The sequence below is a fragment of the Sus scrofa genome, chromosome 8, assembly GCF_054392235.1.
Source record: "Sus scrofa isolate SSC_HxYL_T2T_F1_AM1 chromosome 8, Sscrofa_HxYL_maternal_Yorkshire_Landrace_v2.0, whole genome shotgun sequence".
Taxonomy (NCBI): Eukaryota; Metazoa; Chordata; class Mammalia; order Artiodactyla; family Suidae; genus Sus; species Sus scrofa.
Window position 1 is genome coordinate 108787501 of NC_139390.1, and position 23005 is coordinate 108810505.

The following is a 23005-nucleotide window of genomic DNA, read 5'->3' on the forward strand; positions in this document are numbered from 1 at the left end:
CCAATCTGTGCATCTGGGCTTTCTTTGTAGATGATGGAACTGGCCAAGCTCTTATCTACAGTGAGTGTCCTTTCTGCCTTTTAAAATTCTTGGATTTCACCCCGAGAGGACAAGATGGTGGAGGAGTAGGAAGACACGCTCGCCCTCTCCCACAAACACAACAAAAAAAGCACATCTGCAGAATAAATGACTCGCACAGAACAGCAACCAATCGCTGGCAGAGGAACCTAAACTCCAATAACGGCAAGAAATTCGTGACATTATTGGGCAGAACAGGAGAAAAGAGGAGAGTGAGAGAAGGTGAATCCGAGCGGGATGGGGGCTCCCGAAAGGGAACTGCGGAGGAGAAAGGGATCCCGCACCCTGGAAAGTCACCTACCGGGCGAAAGATCAAATGAACCGGAGGAATCTCCAGATGCAGAGAGGAGTGTGGCAGTGAGTTGGAGTGCGGAGGGGCCGATCAAGAACCCAACGGACCATCTGAACTACGGGCACAGTCACCAAAAGTTGAGACGCCTGGGTGGGGGCTGGGCACGAGTCCTCGCCTCCGAAGGTTAGTCCCCGGGAAAGGGCCGGGGGACGCCTGGGTGGGGGCTGGGCGCTGAGACCTCGCCGCCGAAGGTTAATCCCTGAGAAAGGGCCGGGGGACGCCTGGGAGTGGGGCTGGGCACCGAGACCTCGCCGCCGAAGGTTAGTCCCCGAGAGGGGGCCGGGGGATGCCGGGTGGGGGCTGGGCACCGAGACCTCGCCGCCGAAGGTTAATCCCTGAGAAAGGGCCGGGGGGCGCCACCTGGGTGGGGGCTGGGCACTGAGACCTTGGCTCCAGAGATTAGTCCCCGGGCTAGGGGGGGCGGGGCAGAGCGGAAACTGCTTGGGAGGTCTAGAAACCAGTTGACGGGGCAGAGACTGCCTGGGAGACTAGAAAACAAAGCTGTCGCAGAGGAAGGGAGCAATACTCCAGGGGTGGGGAAGGGGAAAGCCACATCAGAGGGAACCTGGGAGAAGAGCCTGGTCTGTGGCCCGTGCTGGGGAGGGGAGAGAAGAAGGGGTTGGTCCCCATAGAATACCCCCCACGCCACAGCAAGCTTACAGGCCCACTAGCTAGCTGAAAACTGTGCTTCCCAGTGCATCCCCTCCTCCCACCCCCGCCACGCCCTACGCTCTCAGGGACCTGGGGCTGCGTGCCATCCAGGAGGGCTGGCCTCAACAATTGCCTGAAGCCTACCACCGCAGGGGCTGTCCCTGCACAGGCCTGCTTGCCCTTTGGAGGGGCTACACTTCCGCAGAGCAGCACCAAACAGCACCAGCCCCCGAGAAAAGGCCTGCAGCCTAGAAAAGCTAGAACAAGCTTAGCCAGGCTGTGAATAGATCGGCCTAATTCTCGGACGGTCTTTCTGAGTCGGGTTGCCCCGGGGAGGAGCCTCTTCGGTTTCCAACGGCCCTGCTACCCGCCCAAGCCCCCAGGGGATGCTCTAGTGGACCAGCTGCATAGGACTGCCAGCTCCAGGCAGCACCCCCTGCAGCCCAGAAAAGCTGCAACAAGCTTGGCCAGACTGTGAAAAGATCCGCCTACATTCTCAGGCTGTCCTTCTGAGTTGGGCTGCCCTAGGGAAGAGCCTCTCAGGTTCTCAGTGCCCCAGATAGCTGCTCCAGCCGCCAGGGGGTGATGCACCCCTAAAGAGCAGCTGCCCAACACCGCCAACCCCCTGCAAGAACCCCACAGCCTAAAAACACCAGAGCAAGCTCTGCATGACCAAGTGAAATCTGCTACCATCGCGGTGTGGACCTCTCAGTCCTGTCTGCCCTCAGGAAGTCCTCCTTTGCTTCAAAGAAACACTGTTAGCCCCATCAACACTCCAGAAAAGCCACACTGCCTCAAAAAAGATTGACCAACAACGCCAGCCCTCAGGAAATATTCCACGGCAGTGACAAGGCAAACACTGCCCGATCACGGAGAGCACAACTCCCTCAGGAGAAAGAAAACAACAAGCAAGATGAAGAAGTTGAGAAACCACCCCCAGTCAAACCAACAGGAGAACTCACCTAAAACAGTCAACAATGAAACAGATCTCGGCAGTCTGACAGACCTGGAGTTCAAAAGAGAAATAGTGAAAATACTGAAGGAATTAAGAGAAGATATGAACAGTAATGCAGATACCCTCAGAAAGGAACTAGAAAATATAAGGAGGAGCCAAGAAAAACTAGAACATTCATTTGCAGAGATGCAAACTGAACTAGGGGCAGTAAAAACCAGAATGAATAATGCAGAAGAACGAATCAGTGATATGGAAGATAGAATAATGGAAATCACTCAATCTGGTCAACAGACAGAAAACCGAATCAAAAAACTGGAAAGCAATATAAGAGACCTATGGGATAATATAAAGCGGGCCAATCTACGCATAATAGGAATTCCAGAAGGAGTAGAAAAAGATGAGGGAATGGAAAATATATTTGAAGAAATTATTGCTGGAAACTTCCCAAATCTAAAGGATACTGGATTCAAGATACAAGAAGCACAGAGGGCCCCAAACAAACTGAACCCAAACAGACCCACACCAAGACACATCATAATAAAAATGGCAAAAGTTAGTGATAAAGAGAGGATCCTAAAGGCAGCAAGAGAAAAACAGAATGTTACCTACAAGGGAACCCCCATAAGAATATCAGCTGATTTCTCTACAGAAACGCTACAGGCCAGGAGGGAATGGCAAGAGATATTTAAAGTGCTCAAAGGAAAAAATATGCAACCTAGAATACTCTATCCAGCAAGAATATCATTTAAAATAGAAGGGGAAATAAAAATTTTTCCCAACAAACAAAAACTTAAAGAATACAGCAACACAAAACCCAGGTTAAAGGAAATATTGAAAGGGCTTCTCTAAACCAAAAAGAAAGGAAGGAAAGGGAAGAAAAAAGAAAAGAAAAAAAAAAAAGAAGAAGAAGAAGAGGAAGAACTAGGACTGAGGAAACTGCAATCAGAGAGAAGTCACTCAAATAAGCCAGCATACAGATTTAATCATGAACATGCTTCAAACAAAATAAAATTAAAAGAAAAAAATAAAAAAGAGTCATCAAAACCATAAAATGTGGGCAAGGGATGTCAGGAGGTAAATAACCCTTTTTGTTTATATGTATGTCTCTCTTACACATTTATGGGAAGGGGTTAGCATACTTAAAAAACAGGGCAACCACAAGCCAAAACCAAATATTGCATTTGCAAAAAATGAAAAAAAAAAACACTCAAGCAGATAATAACAGGAGACCATCCAACCAAAAAAAAAAAAAAAAAATGGAGAACCATAGAATCAACTGGAACACGAGGTTCAAATGGCAATAAATAATCATCTATCAATTATCACCTTAAATGTCAATGGACTGAATGCCCCAATCAAAAGACACAGGGTGGCTGAGTGGATAAAAAGGCAAAAACCTTCAATATGCTGCCTACAAGAAACTCACCTTAGGACAAAAGATACATATAGATTGAAAGTGAAAGGGTGGGGAAAAATATTTCACGCCAATAGACATGACAGAAAAGCAGGAGTCGCAACGCTCATATCAGACAAAATAGACTTTAAAACAAAAGGCATAAAGAAAGACAAAGAAGGACACTATTTAATGATTAAGGGATCCATCCAAGGAGAGGATGTTACTATTGTCAACATATATGCCCCAAATACAGGAGCACCCAGATACATACAACAAATATTAACAGACATAAAGGGAGATATTGATGAGAATACAATCATAGTAGGAGACCTAAATACCCCCCTCACATCAATGGACAGATCCTCTAGACAGAAAACCAATAAAGCAACAGAGATCCTAAAGGAAACAATAGAAAAGTTAGACTTAATGGATATCTTCAGGACACTACATCCAAAAAAAGCAGAATACACATTCTTCTCAAATGCTCATGGAACATTCTCAAGAATCGACCACATATTGGGACACAAAGCGAATCTCAATAAATTTAGGAGCGTAGAAATTATCTCAAGTATCTTCTCTGACCACAATTCCATGAAATTAGAAATCGACCATGGGAAAAGCAAAGAGAAAAAACCTACTCCATGGATACTAAACAACATGCTACTAAAAAACCAATGGGTCAATGAGGAAATCAAGAAGGAAATTAAAAACTACCTTGAAACAAATGATAATGAAGACACAACCTCTCAAAATCTATGGGATGCTGTGAAAGCAGTGCTCAGAGGGAAATTTATAGCAATCCAGGCCTTTCTCAAAAAAGAAGAAAGATCCCAAATTGACAACTTAACCCTCCACCTAAACGAATTAGAAAAAGAAGAACAAAAAAGTCCTAAAGTCAGCAGAAGGAAGGAAATTATAAAGATCAAAGAAGAAATCAATAAAATAGAGACTCAAAAAACAATAGAGAAAATTAATAAAACCAAGAGCTGGTTCTTTGAAAAGGTGAACAAAATTGACAAACCCCTGGCCAGACTCACTAAAAAGAGGAGAGAAAGAACCCAAATCACCAAAATTATAAATGAAAAAGGAGAAATCACAACGGATACAGCAGAAATACAAAAAACCATAAGAGAATACTATGAACAACTGTATGGCAACAAGTTTGACAATCTGGAAGAAATGGACAATTTTCTAGAATCTTACAGCTTGCCAAAACTGAATCAAGCAGAAACAGACCAACTGAACAGACCCATCACTAGAAATGAAATTGAAGAGGTCATAAAATCACTCCCTACAAATAAAAGTCCAGGACCAGATGGCTTCACAGGTGAATTTTACCAAACATATAAAGAGGAATTGGTGCCCATCCTCCTTAAACTCTTTCAAAAGGTTGAAGAAGAAGGAATACTCCCAAAGACATTCTATGAGGCCACCATCACCCTCATTCCAAAACCAGACAGAGATACCACCAAAAAAGAAAACTATCGGCCAATATCATTGATGAATATAGATGCAAAAATTCTCAACAAAATCTTAGCCAACCGAATCCAACAACATATCAAAAAAATTATACACCATGACCAGGTTGGGTTCATCCCAGGTTCGCAAGGATGGTTCAACATACGCAAATCAATCAGCATCATACACCACATTAACAAAAAAAAGGTCAAAAATCATATGATCATCTCAACAGACGCAGAAAAAGCATTTGACAAAGTTCAACATCCATTCATGATCAAGACCCTCGCCAAAGTGGGTATAGAGGGAACATTCCTGAATATAATCAAAGCCATTTATGATAAACCCACAGCAAATAGAATCCTCAATGGGGAAAAACTGAAAACCTTCTCACTCAAATCTGGAACAAGACAGGGATGCCCACTCTCACCACTGCTCTTCAACATCGTTTTGGAAGTCTTAGCCACAGCAATTAGACAAACAAAAGAAATAAAAGGCATCCATATAGGAAGAGAAGAGATCAAACTGTCACTGTATGCAGATGATATGATACTATACCTAGAAAACCCTAAGGACTCAACCCCAAAACTCCTTGAACTGATTAATAAATTCAGCAAAGTGGCAGGATATAAGATTAACATTCAGAAGTCAGTTGCATTTCTGTATACCAGCAATGAAACACTAGAAAAGGAATACAAAAAAATGATACCTTTTAAAATTGTACCTCACAAAATCAAAACCTCGGAATACACCTGACCAAAGAGGTAAAGGACCTATATGCCGAGAACTATAAACCTTAATCAAAGAAATCAAAGAAGATGTAAAGAAATGGGAAGATATTCCATGTTCCTGGATTGGAAAAATCAATATTGTGAAAATGGCCATCCTACCCAAAGCAATCTACAGATTCAATGCAATCCCTATCAAATTACCCATGACATTGTTCACAGAACTAGAACAAACAATCCAAACATTTATATGGAACCACAAAAGACCCAGAATCGCCAAAGCAATCCTGAGAAACCAAAACCAAGCAGGAGGCATCACTCTCCCAGACTTCAAGAAATACTACAAAGCCACAGTCATCAAAACAGTGTGGTACTGGTATCAAAACAGACAGACAGACCAATGGAACAGAATAGAGAATCCGGAAATAAACCCTGACACCTATGGTCAATTAATCTTTGACAAAGGAGGCAAGAACATAAAATGGGAAAAGGAAAGTCTATTCAGCAAGCATTGCTGGGAAACCTGGACAGCTGCATGCAAAGCAATGAAACTAGAACACACCCTCACACCATGCACCAAAATAAACTCCAAATGGCTGAAAGACTTAAATATACGACAGGACACCATCACACTCCTAGAAGAAAACATAGGCAAAACACTCTCTGACATCAACATCATGAATATTTTCTCAGGTCAGTCTCCCAAAGCAATAGAAATTAGAGCAAAAATAAACCCATGCGACCTCATCAAACTGAAAAGCTTTTGCACAGCAAAGGAAACCCAAAAGAAAACAAAAAGACAACTTACAGAATGGGAGAAAATAGTTTCAAATGATGCAACTGACAAGGGCTTAATCTCTAGAATATACAAGCAACTTATACAACTCAACAGCAAAAAAACCAATCAACCAATGGAAAAATGGGCAAAAGACCTGAATAGACATTTCTCCAAAGAAGATATACAGATGGCCAACAAACACATGAAAAAATGCTCAACATCGCTGATTATAAGAGAAATGCAAATCAAAACTACCATGAGATACCACCTCACACCAGTCAGAATGGCCATCATTAATAAATCCACAAATAACAAGTGCTGGAGGGGCTGTGGAGAAAAGGGAACCCTCCTGCACTGCTGGTGGGAATGTAAACTGGTACAGCCACTATGGAGAACAGTCTGGAGATACCTTAGAAATCTATACATAGAACTTCCATATGACCCTGCAATTCCACTCTTGGGCATCTATCCGGACAAAGCTCTACTTAAAAGAGACACATGCACCTGCATGTTCATTGCAGCCCTATTCACAATAGCCAGGACATGGAAACAAGCCAAATGTCCATTGACAGATGATTGGATTCGGAAGAGGTGGTATATATACACAATGGAATACTACTCAGCCATAAAAAAGGATGACATAATGCCATTTGCAGCAACATGGATGGAACTAGAGACTCTCATCCTGAGTGAAATGAGCCAGAAAGACAAAGACAAATACCATATGCTATCACTTATAACTGGAATCTAATATCCAGCACAAATGAACATCTCCTCAGAAAAGAAAATCATGGACTTGGAGAAGAGACTTGTGGTTGCCTGATGGGAGGGAGAGGGAGTGGGAGGGATCGGGAGCTTGGGCTTATCAGACACAACCTAGAATAGATTTATAAGGAGATCCTGCTGAATAGCATTGAGAACTATGTCTAGATACTCATGTCGCAACAGAAGAAAGGGTGGGGGAAAAAACTGTAACTGCAATGTATACATCTAAGGATGACCTGACCCCCTTGCTGTACAGTGGGAAAATAAAAAAAAAATCATTAAGTAATTAAAAATAATAATAATAAATAAACTTAAAATGTGGAACAAAAAAAAAATAAAATTCTTGGATTTCATTTCTGTGGATTTCCAGTAATATACATAATTAGGCATAGAAAGATCATGTCTTATTTCTGTGGAGTCATTTATAATAATATGAACTAATATTCAGACCAGCTTATGAGATAATAGAAATATGACCAGAAGCTAAAAAGCATTAGGAGCATCTAATAAATATAATGCTATTTTTGTGACAGCAATATTATTTTAAATACAAATTCTATTGAGAGTGGAAAATGAAGATTTATTAATGTTTATAAATCCATTTAAGCTGCCCAGATAAATGGATAGTCTAAATAGTTATAGTTAGGAAGGCTGAAGTGGGTTTGAGCTTGTTGACATAAAGCCCTCATTCCTTGGCCTCTTTTCTCAGCATTTTGCAGGCAAACACTGGCTCATTTGAAGTATTGACCTTCAAGGTTTCAAAAGAAAGAGCTGAGGTATATGTAAGCAGAAGGTGTGTTTCCTAAAATTTGTTTCAGTTTTGACACTCAGAAGAAAAAGTCATTAAATTGATGGTCATGCAAGAAATTCCCCTGTGAATTGTATATCATGGGGGAGGGAGGTGTTGAGAATGCAGGCTCTGGAGCCAAACTCAGAACCACTTGCTAGGTGTGTGGCCTTGGGTAGGTCACTTCACCTCTCTGTTGGCTTCAGTGTCCCATCTTGCAATGGCTTAGATATCTGAATGGCAATGTGCCAAGTGGCACAGGCCTTTCCTTCCAAATACCTTATTGATTATGAATGCTTAACATATGCAAAGTGTGTCAGTATTGCTTTATTTATCTTATCTACAAGCAGCTATTAACCACTATGCTTTGCTGAAATAAGGAGATTTACTGGAAAACCAGTAGACGTTAATAGAATAGAAAAGAGGCAGGAGGCTGAGGTTAGGAAAAAGGCAGGAGTCAAGGATGCTATGAGTAGGCAGTAAGAGCTATGCCTGTCATTCTCAGGACTGGTCTGGTCTGGGAGCTCCTCTGTTACTCAGATGCATCTGACCTCCAAACATTTGCTCCTGTTCCATCTGCTCCCAAGCTTCAGAGTCCTGGAATCAAGGATATGTGGGTGAGTTTCTGGCATGGCTCTTCCTGACCTGCTACCTGCACTCTATCAGGAGTGGGTAAAAGGTGTACCTGACCCCCTCAGTTTCTATAACAGGAGGTGGCAATGGAAAGCAGTCACTGCAGATATGTCCTCTAGCCAAGAGTATATAAAATGGAGAATTCTACTAGTAGAGATATGTGGTGTCTAGAGTGGAGGCGTGTGGAGTCTGGGTAGTAAAAAAAAAAAAAAAAAAAAAAGAGAAAATTACAGATCTCTGATTTACTTGTATAAGACTCCAAATTTTCCTCACTAAACTCTGTGAGCAGTGGTGTGCTGCTAAATGTTTAACAGCTGGGTCTCTGGACCTGACTTGTAGCATTTGCACATTTCTACAAGCCACATACTCCTACTGTGGCCAGTTTCAAGCTATCTACATGACACCTAAGCACAGTTGTAAAGAGGTATGCAGTCACATACTACTATATAATACTTCAGCCATATAGCTCTGGCAGATGTAAATAATATCAAGTGCATAGATAATAGTAAAATGTACTAAAATAATTAGGAAGTGATGAGTTTTGAATATTTACTACCATTGTTAAAATAATTTATTTTAAGTTTATGACTTCATTATTTATTTATTTTTTGTTTTCTTTTTAAGACCACGGCTGTGGCATGTGGAAGTTCCCAGGCTAGGGGTTGAATCAGAGCTGCAGCTGCCAGGCTATGCCACAGCAACAGCAACACCAGATCTGATCTGCATCTGCAACCTATGCCACAACTCGTGGCAATCCCAGATCCTTCAACCCACTGAGCGATGCCAGGGATTGAACCTGAATTCTCATGGATACTAGCTGGGTTCTTAACCCATTAATCCACAACAGGAACTCCTATATGACTTAATTTTAATCACAGCTGTATTTTAGCAAATGTCTTGCAACATTTTGAGAAAAATCTTATAAGCCAGTTGCAGCATACCACTGCCCATGACATGGATCAATAATATTATGGACTACTAAACAACCAAGGGATCACTGAAGAAATCAAAGAGGAATTCAAAAAATACCTAGACAGAAATGGCAACAAAGAATATCTAAAACCTATGGGACACAGCAAAAGCAGTTCTCAGAGGGAAGTTTATAGCGATACAGTCTTCAGAAAAGAAGAAAAATCCCAAATAAAAAACCTAACCTTATACCTAAAGCAATTAGCAAAGGAAAAACAAACAAAAGACAAAGTTAGTAGAGAAATTCTGGAGTTCCCGTCTTGGCACAGTGGAAACGAATCCAACTAGGAATGATGAGGTTGCGGGGTTCGATCGCTGGCCTCACTCAGTGGGTTAAGGATCCAGCATTGCTGTGAACTGTGGTGTAGGTCACAGACTTGGCTCGGATCTGGCATTGCTATGGTTCTGGCATAGGCCAGCAGCAACAGATCTGATTAGACCCTAGCCTGGGAACCTCCATATCTCCATGTGTCAAGGGTGCAGCCCTAAAAAGACACACACACAAAAAAAATCCTAAAGATCAGGGCAGAAATAAATGAGATAGAGATGAAGGAAACAATAGAAAAGATCAATGAAACTAAAAGCTGGTTCTTTGAAAAGATAAACAAAATTCATAAACCTTTAGCCACTCACCAAGACAAAAAGGGAATGGGCTCAAATCAATACAGTTAGAAACAAAAAAGGAGAAATTACAGCTGACACCACAGAAATACAAAGGATCATAAGAGACTACTAAAAGCAACTATATGCCAATAGAGCGGACAACTTAGAAAAAATGAACAAATTCTCATGAAGGTTATACCTTCCAAGACTGAACTAGTAAGAAATAGAAAATATGAATAGGCCAATCACAAGTACTAAAATTGAAAATGTGATTTAAAAGCTTCCAAAAAACTAAAGTCCAGGACCAGATGGCTTCACACATTTAGAGAAGAGTTAACACCTATCTTTCTGCAACTCTTCCAAAAAATTGCAAAGGAAGGCTCTTAGGCTCATTCTATGTGGCCACCATCACCCTCATGCCAAAACCAGACAAAGGTAACCACAAAAAAGAAAATTACAGGCCAAAATCATTGATGAACATAGATGCAAAAATCCTCAACAAAATTTAGCAATCTAACTATTTATTAAAAGGACTATGCACCATGATCAACTGGAATTCATCCCAGGGATATAAATATATATAAATCAATCAATGTTATACATCACATCAACAAACTGAAGAGTAAAAATCATATGGTTATCTCAATAGATGCAGAACAAAGCTTTTGATAAAAATTCAACATCCATTTATGATAAAAACTGCCCTGAAAGTGGGAATAAAGGGAACCTACCTCAACATATTAAAAGGCATATATGACAGACCCACAGCTAACATCATTCTCAGTGGTGAAAATCTGGAAGCATTTCCTCTAAGATCAGGAAGAAGACAAGGATGTCGACCTCTCACCACTTTAATTCAACAGAGTTTTGGAAGTCATAGCCATGATGATCAGAGAAGAAAAAGAAATGAAACTAAATTGAAAAAGAAGAGGTAAAACTGTCACTGATGCAGATGACATGATACTATATATATTAAAAAAAACCCTAAAGATGCTACCAGAAAACTACTAGAGATCATCAATGAATTTGGTAAAGTTGCAGGATACAAAATTAATAAACAGAAATTTCTTGTTTTCCTATACACTAACAACAAAAGATCAGAAAGAGAAATTAAAGAAACAATCCCATTTACCATTGCATCAAAAAGAATAAAATACCTAGGAATAAACCTACCTAAGGAGGCAAAAGACCTGTACTTGGAAAACTATAGGACACTGATGAAGGAGATAGAAGATGACACAAACAGATGGAAAGATGTATCATGTTCTTGGATTGGAAGAATCTATATCATAATTAAGTTGACTGTGCTACTTAAGGTAATCTACAGATTCAATACAATACCTATCACATTACCAATGGCATTTTTCACAGAACGAGAACAAAAAATTTTAAAATTTGTGTGGAAACACAAAAGACCCTGAATATCCAAATCAATCTTGAGAAAGAAAAATGGAGCTGGAGGAATGAGGCTCTTGGACTTGAGACTATTCTACAAAGCTACAGTCATCAAAACAGTATGGTACTGACACAGAAACAGAAATATAGGTCAGTGGAACAGTGTAGAAAGTCCAGAAATAAATCCACACATGTGTGGTTGAGTAATCAATGACAAAGGAGGCAAGAATATACAATGGGGAAATTACATTCTCTTCAATAAGTTGTGCTGGGAAAACTGGACAGCTACATGTAAAAGAGTGAAATTAGAATACTCACTATATACCATACATTTTTGTGTAGCACCAACACAGAAATAAACTCAAAATGGATTAAAAACCCAAACATAAGACCGGATACTATAAAACTCTTAGAGGAAAACATAATCAGAACACTCTTTGACATAAATTGCAGGAGTATCTTTCTTGATCCACCTTCTAGAGTAATGAAAATAAGAACAAAAATAAGCAAATGAGATCTAATTCAACTTAAAAGTTTTTGCATAGCAAAATAAACCATGAACAAAATGAAAAGACAACCCATAGGATGGGAGAAATTCTTTGCAAACAAAATGACAAGGGATTAATCTCCAGAATATACAGATATACAGTTTTATGCCAAATAAATCCAAACAGCCCAATTAAAAAATGGTCAGAAGATCTAAACAGACATTTCTCCAAATAAGACAGACAGATGCCAAAAAAACACGTGAAAAGATGCTTGACATCATTATTAGGGAAATGTAAATCAAAACTACAATGAGGTATTGCCTCAGACCAGTCAGAATGGCCATCATCAAAAAGTCTACAATAAATGCTGGAGAGGGTATGGAGAAAAGGGAGCCCTTCTATATTGCTTGTAGGATTGTAAGTTGGTATAACCACTATGGAGAACAGTATGGAGATTCCTTAAAAAACTAAATATAGAACTACAATATGACCCAGCAATCCCACTCTTGGGTATATCCAGAGAAAACATTAATTTGAAAAGATCCATGAACAACAATGTTCACTGCAGCACTGTTTACAATAGCCAAGATGTGGAAACAATCTAAATGGTCATCAACAGAGAACTGGATAAAGAAGATGTGGTATGTATATACAATGGACTGTTAGCCATAAAAAAAGAATGAAATAATGCCATTTGAAGCAACATGGATGGACCTAGAAATTATCACACTAAATGAAGTCAGAGAAAGACAAATATGAGATCACTAATGTGTGGAATCTAATAGAAATGATACAATAGAACTTACAAAACAGAAACAGACTCCGATTTTAAAACCAAATTTATGTTTACCAAAGGGGAAATGTGGGGAGGGGGATAAATTGGGGTTTGGATTAACATATACACACTACTATATATAAAATAAATTAAGTAAAAAGGACCTACTATATAGCACAGGGAAATCTACTTGGTACTGTGTAATAACCTATATTGGAAAAGAATCTGAAAAGGAATGGATATATGTATATGTATAACTGTTTTAACTAAGCTGTACACCTGAAAACAGTGATAGAACTTTGCAAATCAATCCTACTCCAATAAAATTTAAAAAAACATAAAAAATTAGAATAAAAAATAATGTTATTGACAGAGATATTCGAGAGATTTCTTAAACAGTAAGTTGCTTGGTAGAAAGGCCTAGGGCCTGGGGATTTTGTACAGCAGTCTACATGTAACATTTGGGACTCTCATTAACAGAATAATAATAGTGTCCAGCATTTACCTGGTAAAACACATTCTTACTCAACATCCATCCCATTTTTAATCCTTAAAACAAACCCAAGGAAAAGGTAAGCAAGGGATGTATGTTACAGGTGAGAGGACGGAGAGAGAGCTGAAATGACCACTGTTACGTGGACCTGAGACTAGAATCGGGTCCTGAAGATGTCCAGTTCACAGCTTTTTCCACATCATCCTGTGTCTCTGAACTCTCTGCCATCACCAGAAGAGCCACTTACTATAGGCAGGCTATTAAATAATCTGGGATGTGTATGTCAAGCCTTATTTTCTGAATTCAGCCAGGATCTTCTCCTTTATCTTCACAAATGAATAATGAAGTTGGAGGCTCATAGAGTGGGCAGTGATGACCTAGTGTGTCAGCAGCTTTCATAACCAGACTCTAAGACGGCCACCAACGATCCTTACTCCCTGGTATGCATGTCCTTGAACTCCTAGGTCAAATAGGGCTGACTTCTGGGACCAATAGGATACTGCAGAAGTGGTAGTGTATGACTTCTGAAGCTGGCCAAAAACAGGGCTGCAGCTTCTGCCTTCTGCAGCTTCTCAGCTCCCAGCACTTGTGCTCTGAGGGAGGTCGGCAGAGGGTTGTGCAGACATCCTGTTCTAGCAATCCTGTGGAGAAGCCCACTTTGGAAGGAACTGGGGCCTCCCACCAACAGCCAGTACTATTTGCCAGCCACATAAGTGAGCCACCTTGGAAGTGGTTTCTCCAGCTCCAGATAAGCCTTCAAATGACTGCCACCCTGGCTAACATCTGACTATAACCTCATGAGAACATCCAAAATCGCCCAGCTAAGTGCTCCCAAATTCTTGACCCACAGAAACTGTGAGTGGTAACCAATGTTTATGTTGTTTTAAGCCACTAAGGTTCTTAGGGTAATTTGTTACACAGCAATAGATAAATTGGATTTCTTTCAGAGCTGCACCATATGGGCTATGGGTGATCTTAAATACAGAGGTGGTAGGTGCTTAAAAGATCACTTTAAGTAAATTGTTTGTTTTGTTTTTGTTTTCCACCAAAGAAATTGAATTCTAAGTCAACATCCAAAGCTCTGTGTGATATAACTTTTTTGACATGTATTTTCTCTTTAATGCCTTTCTAAATGATCTGTTGTCCGCAGAAAACTCTTTACTGGGTGCATCTGCAGTTCTGAAGAATACGGCAGCTTGAATTTGCATTCACTCAGGCACCCTTAAGTCATCTTACAGCTCCTTGGACCCCACCTTCACTGTCACCTTTCATACTTTTGTGTCCTTGGGCCACGGCATCGGCATGCCTGCCCTTTGGGAAATCCTGAACAAGGGGAAATAATGAAACAAATGACTTAGGGAAGGGGCTAGAGACCCACTGGATGTTGGGGGTGGAAATCTTAAGACTGCAAAACACCAGTCACAACACCCCCTGGGAGGCTGAGCCATGACCTCTTCCCCTGGTGTCTCTGCCTGCAGAAGTTCGGTCCTAAAAAATCCGCTCATGCACCTTAGAGCGCAGGAAAGGATCTCAGTGTAGCGTAAGACTGTTGTGCCTACGGGGAGAGTGGGAACCGGGATTAAACCAGCTCCTTGGCGCGTTTCCTTTGAGCTGGAGGAAGCCGTTTACGAACCTGAGAGCTGGCGCCCAGGGCGAGGCGCCCTTGTGCCGGCGAGAGGAGAGGAGAGGTGGGACGCAGGCAGCGCGCCTTGTCCGCCAGAGACAACCTGCTCTGAGCGCGCAGGGCACCGAGCACCGGGTGCCTCCAGCATGGAGTGGGAGCTCAACTTTCTGCTCTACCTTGCGCTCTTCTTCTTCCTGCTCTTTTTACTTTTCCTCCTACTCTTTGTGGTCATCAAGCAGCTGAAGAACTCCGTGGCCAGCACTGCCGGGGCTCTCCAGCCCGGGCGCCTGTCGCTGCACCGGGAGCCTTGGGGCTTCTCTCGCGAGCAAGCCGTGTGACCAGCAGCGCACGGATACTGGCGGAAGGGCATGGAGCCGGGCTGGCTCCGGGCTTGGTCTTGGCTTGGATCTTCTGGCCACACGTCTGTCCAGGTTCTAGGACCAGGCTCGGCTGCAGCACTGGCAGGTCCGTTTGGGCATGGGAGGGGTTTGCAAAGGGACAAGATTTTCCCCTCCTCTGGATGGCTAGGGGGTCATGCGGTGCTCGGATGTCAGGGACAGTGCGTGTTTTGGGTCTGGGCTGGTGCTGTGCCCTTGAGGGACCCTAGAGCTTTTCCAGGGTGAGGAAATATGGTTGAAAGAGAGAAGTTCAGCTTTTGGAGCTGTAATGGCTTTGAGCACCTGCAAGATCTTCCCAGTCCAACTGCATTTTACCCACTACCCAAGGGGTAGAAAACTAAATTATTCAGATAATTCAGCTCGGCCACTTTGAGACAAAATCGAATGTCAGGCTAACCTTTGGGATAGGAGACAGGAGGAAAACAGGGCTCACTTGGAGTATTCCAAATACTGCTTTAAATATTTTTGTGCATTTGCTAAATGGGATTCAGCTGGCGGTGCCAGGAGCAAGGATTCAGTGGCTCATTTTTTAATGGGGAATCTCTTCTTCCCCTTGATCCTTACGCCTGTGCTAGGGTGGACCCCATAGTTGCCTGTGGATTGCTGTGGTGGGTAAGTTGAGAATCTGAAACAGCAGGAGGGTGAGTGTTAGAGTGGGAGTCATTGGGAAATTCCTGGGGGTTGCCATGGAGGGCTGGAGAATAGAGGCAGTTTACACGTTGTAGGGCATCAGGAAAAGCGACAGGAAGAGTGAGGCTGTCCTACATGATTAGAACATTTGCAGGAAGATTAATGGGCAGGAGTAAACTTATCACCAGTATGCCCTAAGTACCCTCTGGGTAATGTTTGGGAAATAACAACTTTATCTTCCAGATGCCTTTTTCCTCGGTTTCCACCCTTTGGTGTTCCAGAGCCTAGCAACTGCCCGGGGCTGGTGCCTAGAGGATCACAGATGCAGTTGCAATGGGGTAACCAGGAACCCTGCATGGAGGCTGAAACAACCAGAAATGGAAGTTTTCTGCGATGGTAGGTGGGGACCACCCTTGGTTTCATCTTGTTCCTAGTTAAACTTCTGAAAACCCAGGGCCTAAAAAGGTGAGAGGTTAGGATGGAGGAAATGGGTGCAAGGAAATAAAGAGCTCACTCCCACTTGGACTGGTGAGCTTCTGCTGGAAACAAGGAGTCAAACCGATTCCTAACCCAGTGCAAGAGTACAGGAATCAGTCTCTAGGTAGATGATTATAAAAATTAGAATAGTGTGAGGAGTAATTGCAATTTTAATTATTTTTTCTTCACTCTTGGAAAACAGTACAGGGTCTCTTGAAGTTGAAATATCTAATGCAGATATAATTTGTCTTCAATAAAGGAAGATCTGGATTGAGTCATGTTTAGGGTAAGATAAGCTGCCCATGTCATGACCAACACTGAAAATATTTATTAATTTTAGGCACAAAGACAGACCATTTAGAAAGGCTAAAAAACAACAATATAAATTGGTAATATGAAAATGAAGTGGAAGACAGTTACATTAATTCAAGAGAAGGAAGAACAGGCTCACTCAGGTGAATATTTATGGGGAAAGTTTTGGCCTGAGACAGTCAGATAATTTCCCACATTTTCTATTTCACTTTACTAGAATAGAACTGTTGATGAAGTAAGTGGTTTGCTTTAAGTATAATGTCATCCTCACTTGTATATATACACACCTCTCTTCATTGGAGTATAGTAAGACCTGATTTGAATTCCCAGTTTGAATCCCAGAATCAGCAGCAGTGGGTCTATATTGTACTTTGAACAATAGTTCTCTAATTGGTTGACACCTCTGCAGGGGAATTTAGTTATACAGCTGAAGGGTTAATATGGACTTTGAAGATAAGTGTGGAATTAATCAATAAGCAATAATGGTTGCTTATAAGGATGGAAATCAGTCACTTCATACTTTAGAAATAACAGAATGCAAATTATTTTAACCACCTGCTTGATTCGATTTTGCAATCCTTTATTCTTCATAGCCGTGCCACTGGTGTCCAGAAGTTTAAACCACCCCAACTCTTTTAGACTGGAGACTGCAGAGAACCCAGGGTGAGTAGCTTGCTGCCATGCCAGTATTAAGTCAATCTCTTTGTTGGTTCTACTAAATCCATTTACTACAAAAGGAATGATTGCCTTTCTCTGCTGTGGCCAGTGCCATTTTATAATCTCCTCGGAATTAAATTCTTTAATTATTAGGTTCCCATTTAATATTTTTTTCCTATTACCCAGCCCCTGCCTGGAACTTGACCCTAAACTCTGGGGGTTAAGGATTCTCACATTTGCTTTCCGGACTTGCTCCTGCTGATCTCCTGCTTTGCCCTTGCTTTGTTAAGAGATCTTGCTTTTGAAACTTTAACACCTGTATATGATCTACCTTGTTCTATTCATTTATTCAATTATCATTCTTTCGGAACCAACATAATCTCCCACATTAGAACTACTTTTTTGTTGCTTGTACACATTAAAAAAATTGAAATATAGGTGATTTACAATGTTATTTCTTGTATATAGCAGAGTGATTCAGTTTTTTTTTTTTTTTTTTTTTAGGGCCACACCCTTGGCATATGGAGTTTCCCAGGCTGGGGGTCCAAATGGAGCTACAGCTGCTGGCCTATACCACACCTACAGCAATGCAGGATCTGAGCTGCATCTGTGGCCTACACCACAGCTCAGGGCAATGCTGGATCCTTAACCCACTGAGCAAGGGATTGAACCCGGAACCTCATGGTTCCTAGTCAGATTTGTTTCTGCTGCGCCAGGACGGGAACTCCCAGAGATACACACACACACACACACACACACACACACATGCACACGCGCACACACACACACACATTCTTTTTCAGATTCTTTTCTTTTATATGTTATTACAAGATATTGAGTGTAGTTCCCTGTGCTATACAGTAGGACTGTGTTTTTTGTATGTTTTATTATAGTAGTGTGTATCTGTTAATCCCAAACTCCTAATTTATCCCTCCCCTCGTTTCCCCTTTGATAACCATAAGTTTGTTTTCCATCTCTGTGAGTCCATTTCTGTTTAGGGAATAAATTCATTTGTATCATTCTTTTTAAAGATTCCACATATAAGTAATATCATACAACATTTGTCTTTCTCTGCCGGACTTTACTTAATATGATAATCTCTAGGACCATCCATATCGCTGAAAATGACATTATTTCATTCTTTTTTTGGCTGAGTAAAGTTCCACATCTTCTTTATCCATTTATGTACCACATATTTAGCCATTAACCTGTCCAGGGACATTTAGGTTGCTTCCATGTTTTGGCTATTGTAAATAGTACTGCTATGAGCATTGGGGTGCATGTATCTTTTCAGTTTAGAGTCTTTGTCTTTCTGGATATGTGCCCAGGAGTGGGATTGCTAGATCATATGGTAACTCTACATATTCTTGATCTAATGCTCTAAAACCCATAGTGGTCTAGGTTCCGGGTTTGTCCATGTTGGCCGCTTCATCCCTGGACTACACCATGGTCCTGACTCTTAACTATATCAAGTTTATTTTGGAAGACAGCGTACATGTGAACTAGACATTGGAACGTTTGAAAAATCAGGAACATTTAAAATAACTGCTTATTGTATAACTTGATTATAGAAAATTGCTCTACTTTATTTTCAGTAAAAGGTTTTTAGTGACTTTTCAGCAATGTTAGAAGATGAATGTCTTACATTACAAGGAAATGGGCTATAATTCAATTATGGTATAATATTACTATTCTATTTCAACCGTTCTTATTTCATTTTTGTTTCTAAATTTTAGCTGTTTAAAGTGATTACAAATCTTATTAGGATAATCTTGATCGTTTCACTGATTTCCAAACTTGTAAGTGCAATGAATCTGCAGTTCTACTTGGAAAGATAACCATTTTAAGTTGAATGAGAATGACATCACAATCACACCTGCAAAAGCTAAAATGTCTAATAAAGTAGATTCCTGTGTCTGAACTTCAATTTTAAGACACAGCTGTAGATGCGGGACTGATGCCATCTGGTGTGATTCCACAGAATAAGAGAAAATTTACCCAGAGTGTGCCATGCACTGGCTTTTCTGGGAATGACAAGGTGCCAGAATTTGTTTTTGGTTCACTTGCAGGGGTGGAAACTTGGAACTAGGTGAGTAAAAAATGTGAAATATCCCACTTTTAGCTTGACATTTCATGTTTCCAATTTTGTCTATAGTTTCAAAACAAGTGCAAGTAAAAATTTTAAATGCTCAAAAATTTAAACATTGTAAATGGTTAAATCATTAAGGCTTTTAGAATACTAATGGTACTAATGTAGTACATAGAATGTACTTGCAGAACACTGTTACTTTGTTTTAAATTTTTATAGTTACTCAGAGGTGCTTGTGCTTATTTAAGCTAAATCCACAATAAAAACTCTGGGACCATTAGGAAATCATTGTCAGGTGTCTGTGTCACATACAAGGGAAAGTTGCAAGTTGAGTTGTAGATCTTTGATGTTGGTTTTTTTTTTTCAGTTTGAATCAGTGAAGTAAAATTTCGATTCTCCATTTCTTTGTCTACACAAAATAAAGTTATAAATTAAATAATTATCTGGGAGTTCTCATTGTGGCGCAGTGGAAATGAACCCAACTGGTAACCATGAGGATGCAGATTCAGTCCCTGGCCTTGCTCAGTGGGTTAAGAATCTGGGGTTGCTGTGAGCTGTGGTGTAGGTTGTAGACATGGCTGGATCCTGAGTTGCTGTGATGTAGGCCAGCAGCTGTAACTCCGATTCGACCACTAGCCTAGCCTGGGAACTTCCATGTGCCATGGGTGTGGCCCTAAAATGCAAAAAAGAAGAAAAAAAGAAAAAGAAAAAAGATCTGATTAATTATCTGAGTGGTTAACATCTTACCGTATAAGAATTTGAGTACATATTCTTAAGGTAAGATATTTTTTACTTTCAGATGAAAGTCTTTCTTATTGGGAATCAAGATGGATTGCTGTCTTGAAATTACTGGACTGAACAATGGCTTAAGGTATGGGTTTCATTTTGTTCTCATGTAACAAAGAAGTTGGGGTAGGCTATTACTGGTGTTGGTTCAGCAGCTCATGATATTTAGGGTCAAGGTGGCCCTTGAGGTTCCCATGACTTTTCCCTTAGGTTCCTAGATGGTTGCTGCAGTTCCCAGCAGGAAGGTGGAGGAGGCCCAAAGGGAAAACAGGGCCTGCCTGTTTGAGTTGGCTTCCTTTTAAAGAGTTTTATTGGCAGCCCAATAGCTTTTTCTTACATCTCATTGGCCAAACTGTGTCATTGGCTCCTGCTATCTCTAAGGTTGCCTGAGAAATGTAGTTTTTGTAGCTGGACATTAACTGCCTTTAATGAAAATCTGAGTTCTCTTGATAAGGATGAAGATGATGGTGGATCTTGGGTGAACAAATGATAGTCTGTGCCCTGGATATAAAATGCAATAGTAAAGAAGCATGATGTTTGAAACAGATCAGAACTGTGGCTCTGTTACCACTGGCAACACTCCAAGCAACACTGCTTTGTTCTGAGAGAGTGAAGACATGCTAGGTCTTCCCATGAAACACTTGCCAGCACTGACCTTCTCTCTCAACCAATATCCTTGACCCCATCAGGCTTTTCTAGAGGAGGACCCTGGGAACCCACACACTTTCTTGGAGGACATAATCTCTTCATGGAGGTTTGAAATAGGATAAGGAATGTTCTACCTTGCTGCTTCTACATCTGCTTCATTTATCTCTTCTCTAATTTTCCTATCAAATTTTTAGTGGAGTCTAGTTGTGTATTTGATCCCCATAAAAGGATCATCCCTTCCATGCACAGGGGAGGGTAATCTATGAAAAGAAAGGCTACTTTTCTCCCTTCTGTGATTCCACCACCAGTCTAGGAATATCCTGGGAGAATTGCATCTCAAAGCTTTCCATAAGCAGCCTACATCCTGTCTAAGCAAAGGGAGAAGAAACACTTCCCACATCCAGGGCTGTCCAAAAGAACTTTCTGTGATGACAGAAATGTTCTATATCTGCATTAATATGGTAGCCACTAGCCACGTGTGGCTAGTGAATATTCGAAATATGGCTAGTGTGATTGAGGAAGTAAATTCTAATTTTATTTAATTTTAAATAATTTAAATATAAATAGCCACATGTGGCTAGTGGCTGTTGTATTGTAGAGCATAGTACACACCTTTCTCGTGTTTTAGAACTTGCTGGGAGAGGTTTGAACAAGTCATATACATGGCGTTCCATGGTCTTCACTGTTCCACCTTGCCATTGAACTTGTCTCCCAGAGGAAAAAGAAATATGGTATTTTGGAGCTAAATTGAAGATGTTAATTGAACATCTACACATTGAAGTATGTATTCTTGTGTAAATGGGATGATCTCCTGGGAATAGGACCTGCGATTGATGTTAGTGATTACTGATGATGGGAAACTGGTAGTGCTGGTCCAGTTAACATCTCTAGTATGTTCCTGGTTAGAATGAGTCAGCAAAGATTATTTTATTCTATTGTGCGGTTCATTCTGTGTTACTTTATTTTTGTATTATTATGACTGCTAAGTGATTATTCTGTGTCTGTTTTTCAAAATGCTCTATGGTTTATATTTTTTAAAAGGTTATGAAATAAAAAGTAATTATATGTAACTCAGCTTTTTGTGTGTGAGTTATTATTACCCATACTTTTCGAAGAATTAATTAGGATGGGGTTAATGGATGGAAGAAATTTTTGTATCAGATTTTCTTTACAATGGACATACCTATATGTCAATTCATGCCATTTTACAAAAATACTAAATGTTCTTTAATTGTACACAGATTTGGGTAAAATGTGAGGGTAATGAATGTATTGGGTTGTAGTTCCCACTGTGGCACAATGGAATGGGCAGCGCCTTGGTAGTGCTGGGATGCAGGTTTGATCCCCGGCCCAGCACAGTGGGTTAAGGATCCAGCATTACCTCAGCTATGACTTAGGTTGAAACTGCAGCTCGGATCTGATCCCTAGCCCAGGAACTCCATATGCTGTGGAATGGCCAAAAAAGGAAGAAAACAAAAGGTATTGGGTTAATTCTTTTCTCAAGGGTCTGGTTGTTTTTCTACATAAAACGTCACTTGAATCTTGTTTCAGTGGCCTGTTTTGGATTGTCTGTCTTTTTTATTATTGAGTCGTAGGTATTCTTGAAAATATCAGAGATACTGTTCCTTTATAAGATACATGCTTTGCAATAATTTTCTTCTAGTTTGTGGATAACCTATTCATTTTCTTAATAATGTCTTTAAGAGAGGGACTTGTACTTTTGAAAATAAATTTATCCATTTTTTCTTTTCTTGCTTTCTGTGTCCTCTTTAAGAGACTTCTTCCTATCTCTTAGGTCACAAAAAATACTCCTGTGCTTTCTTATAGACTAGAAACTTTATAGTTTTAACTTTTATGATGTCTGTTATCCATCTTAAATGATTTTTTGTCTATAAGTTAAGGATTGCGTTCCCTCCCCTACTCATATATATGAAGAGTTTTCTCCTCATTCATTGAAAAACCCTTCCTTTCCCCACTGGATTGCTTTGGCATCCCTGCCAAAAATCAAATGATCATATAAGTGGGACTATTTTTAGGCTCTCTATTCCTTTCCATTGGGTCATCCTTATGCTGTTACCTC

At 40.6% G+C, this 23005-nt stretch overlaps 1 protein-coding gene and 1 long non-coding RNA gene across 18 annotated transcripts in view; one reads left to right on the forward strand and one right to left on the reverse strand.

Moving 5' to 3' along the window:
* The window catches only part of SMIM43 (small integral membrane protein 43), a 116420-nt gene that overhangs the window by 37151 nt on the left and 56264 nt on the right, over nt 1-23005 (forward strand). For 2 of the 16 annotated variants that reach the window (XR_014811917.1, XR_014811919.1), the window contains exons 4-8: nt 31-553; nt 16200-16352; nt 17339-17408; nt 20291-20362; nt 20824-21999. Coding sequence is in view for 4 of the 16 variants with exons in the window: in XM_084970822.1 (XP_084826948.1) it covers nt 316-553; nt 8454-8565; nt 16200-16352; nt 17339-17384 (549 nt within the window). In the remaining 12 variants the exon portion in view is untranslated. 16 annotated transcript variants of the gene reach the window in all.
* LOC146400973 (uncharacterized) overlaps nt 1-23005 on the reverse strand; it is a 77659-nt gene that overhangs the window by 37009 nt on the left and 17645 nt on the right. The window contains exon 1 of one of the 2 annotated variants that reach the window (XR_014813818.1): nt 14938-15204. The exons of the other annotated variant lie outside the window; for it this stretch is intronic. This is a non-coding gene — a long non-coding RNA (uncharacterized LOC146400973). Of the gene's footprint in view, nt 1-14937; nt 15205-23005 lie in introns of those variants that run through there. 2 annotated transcript variants of the gene reach the window in all.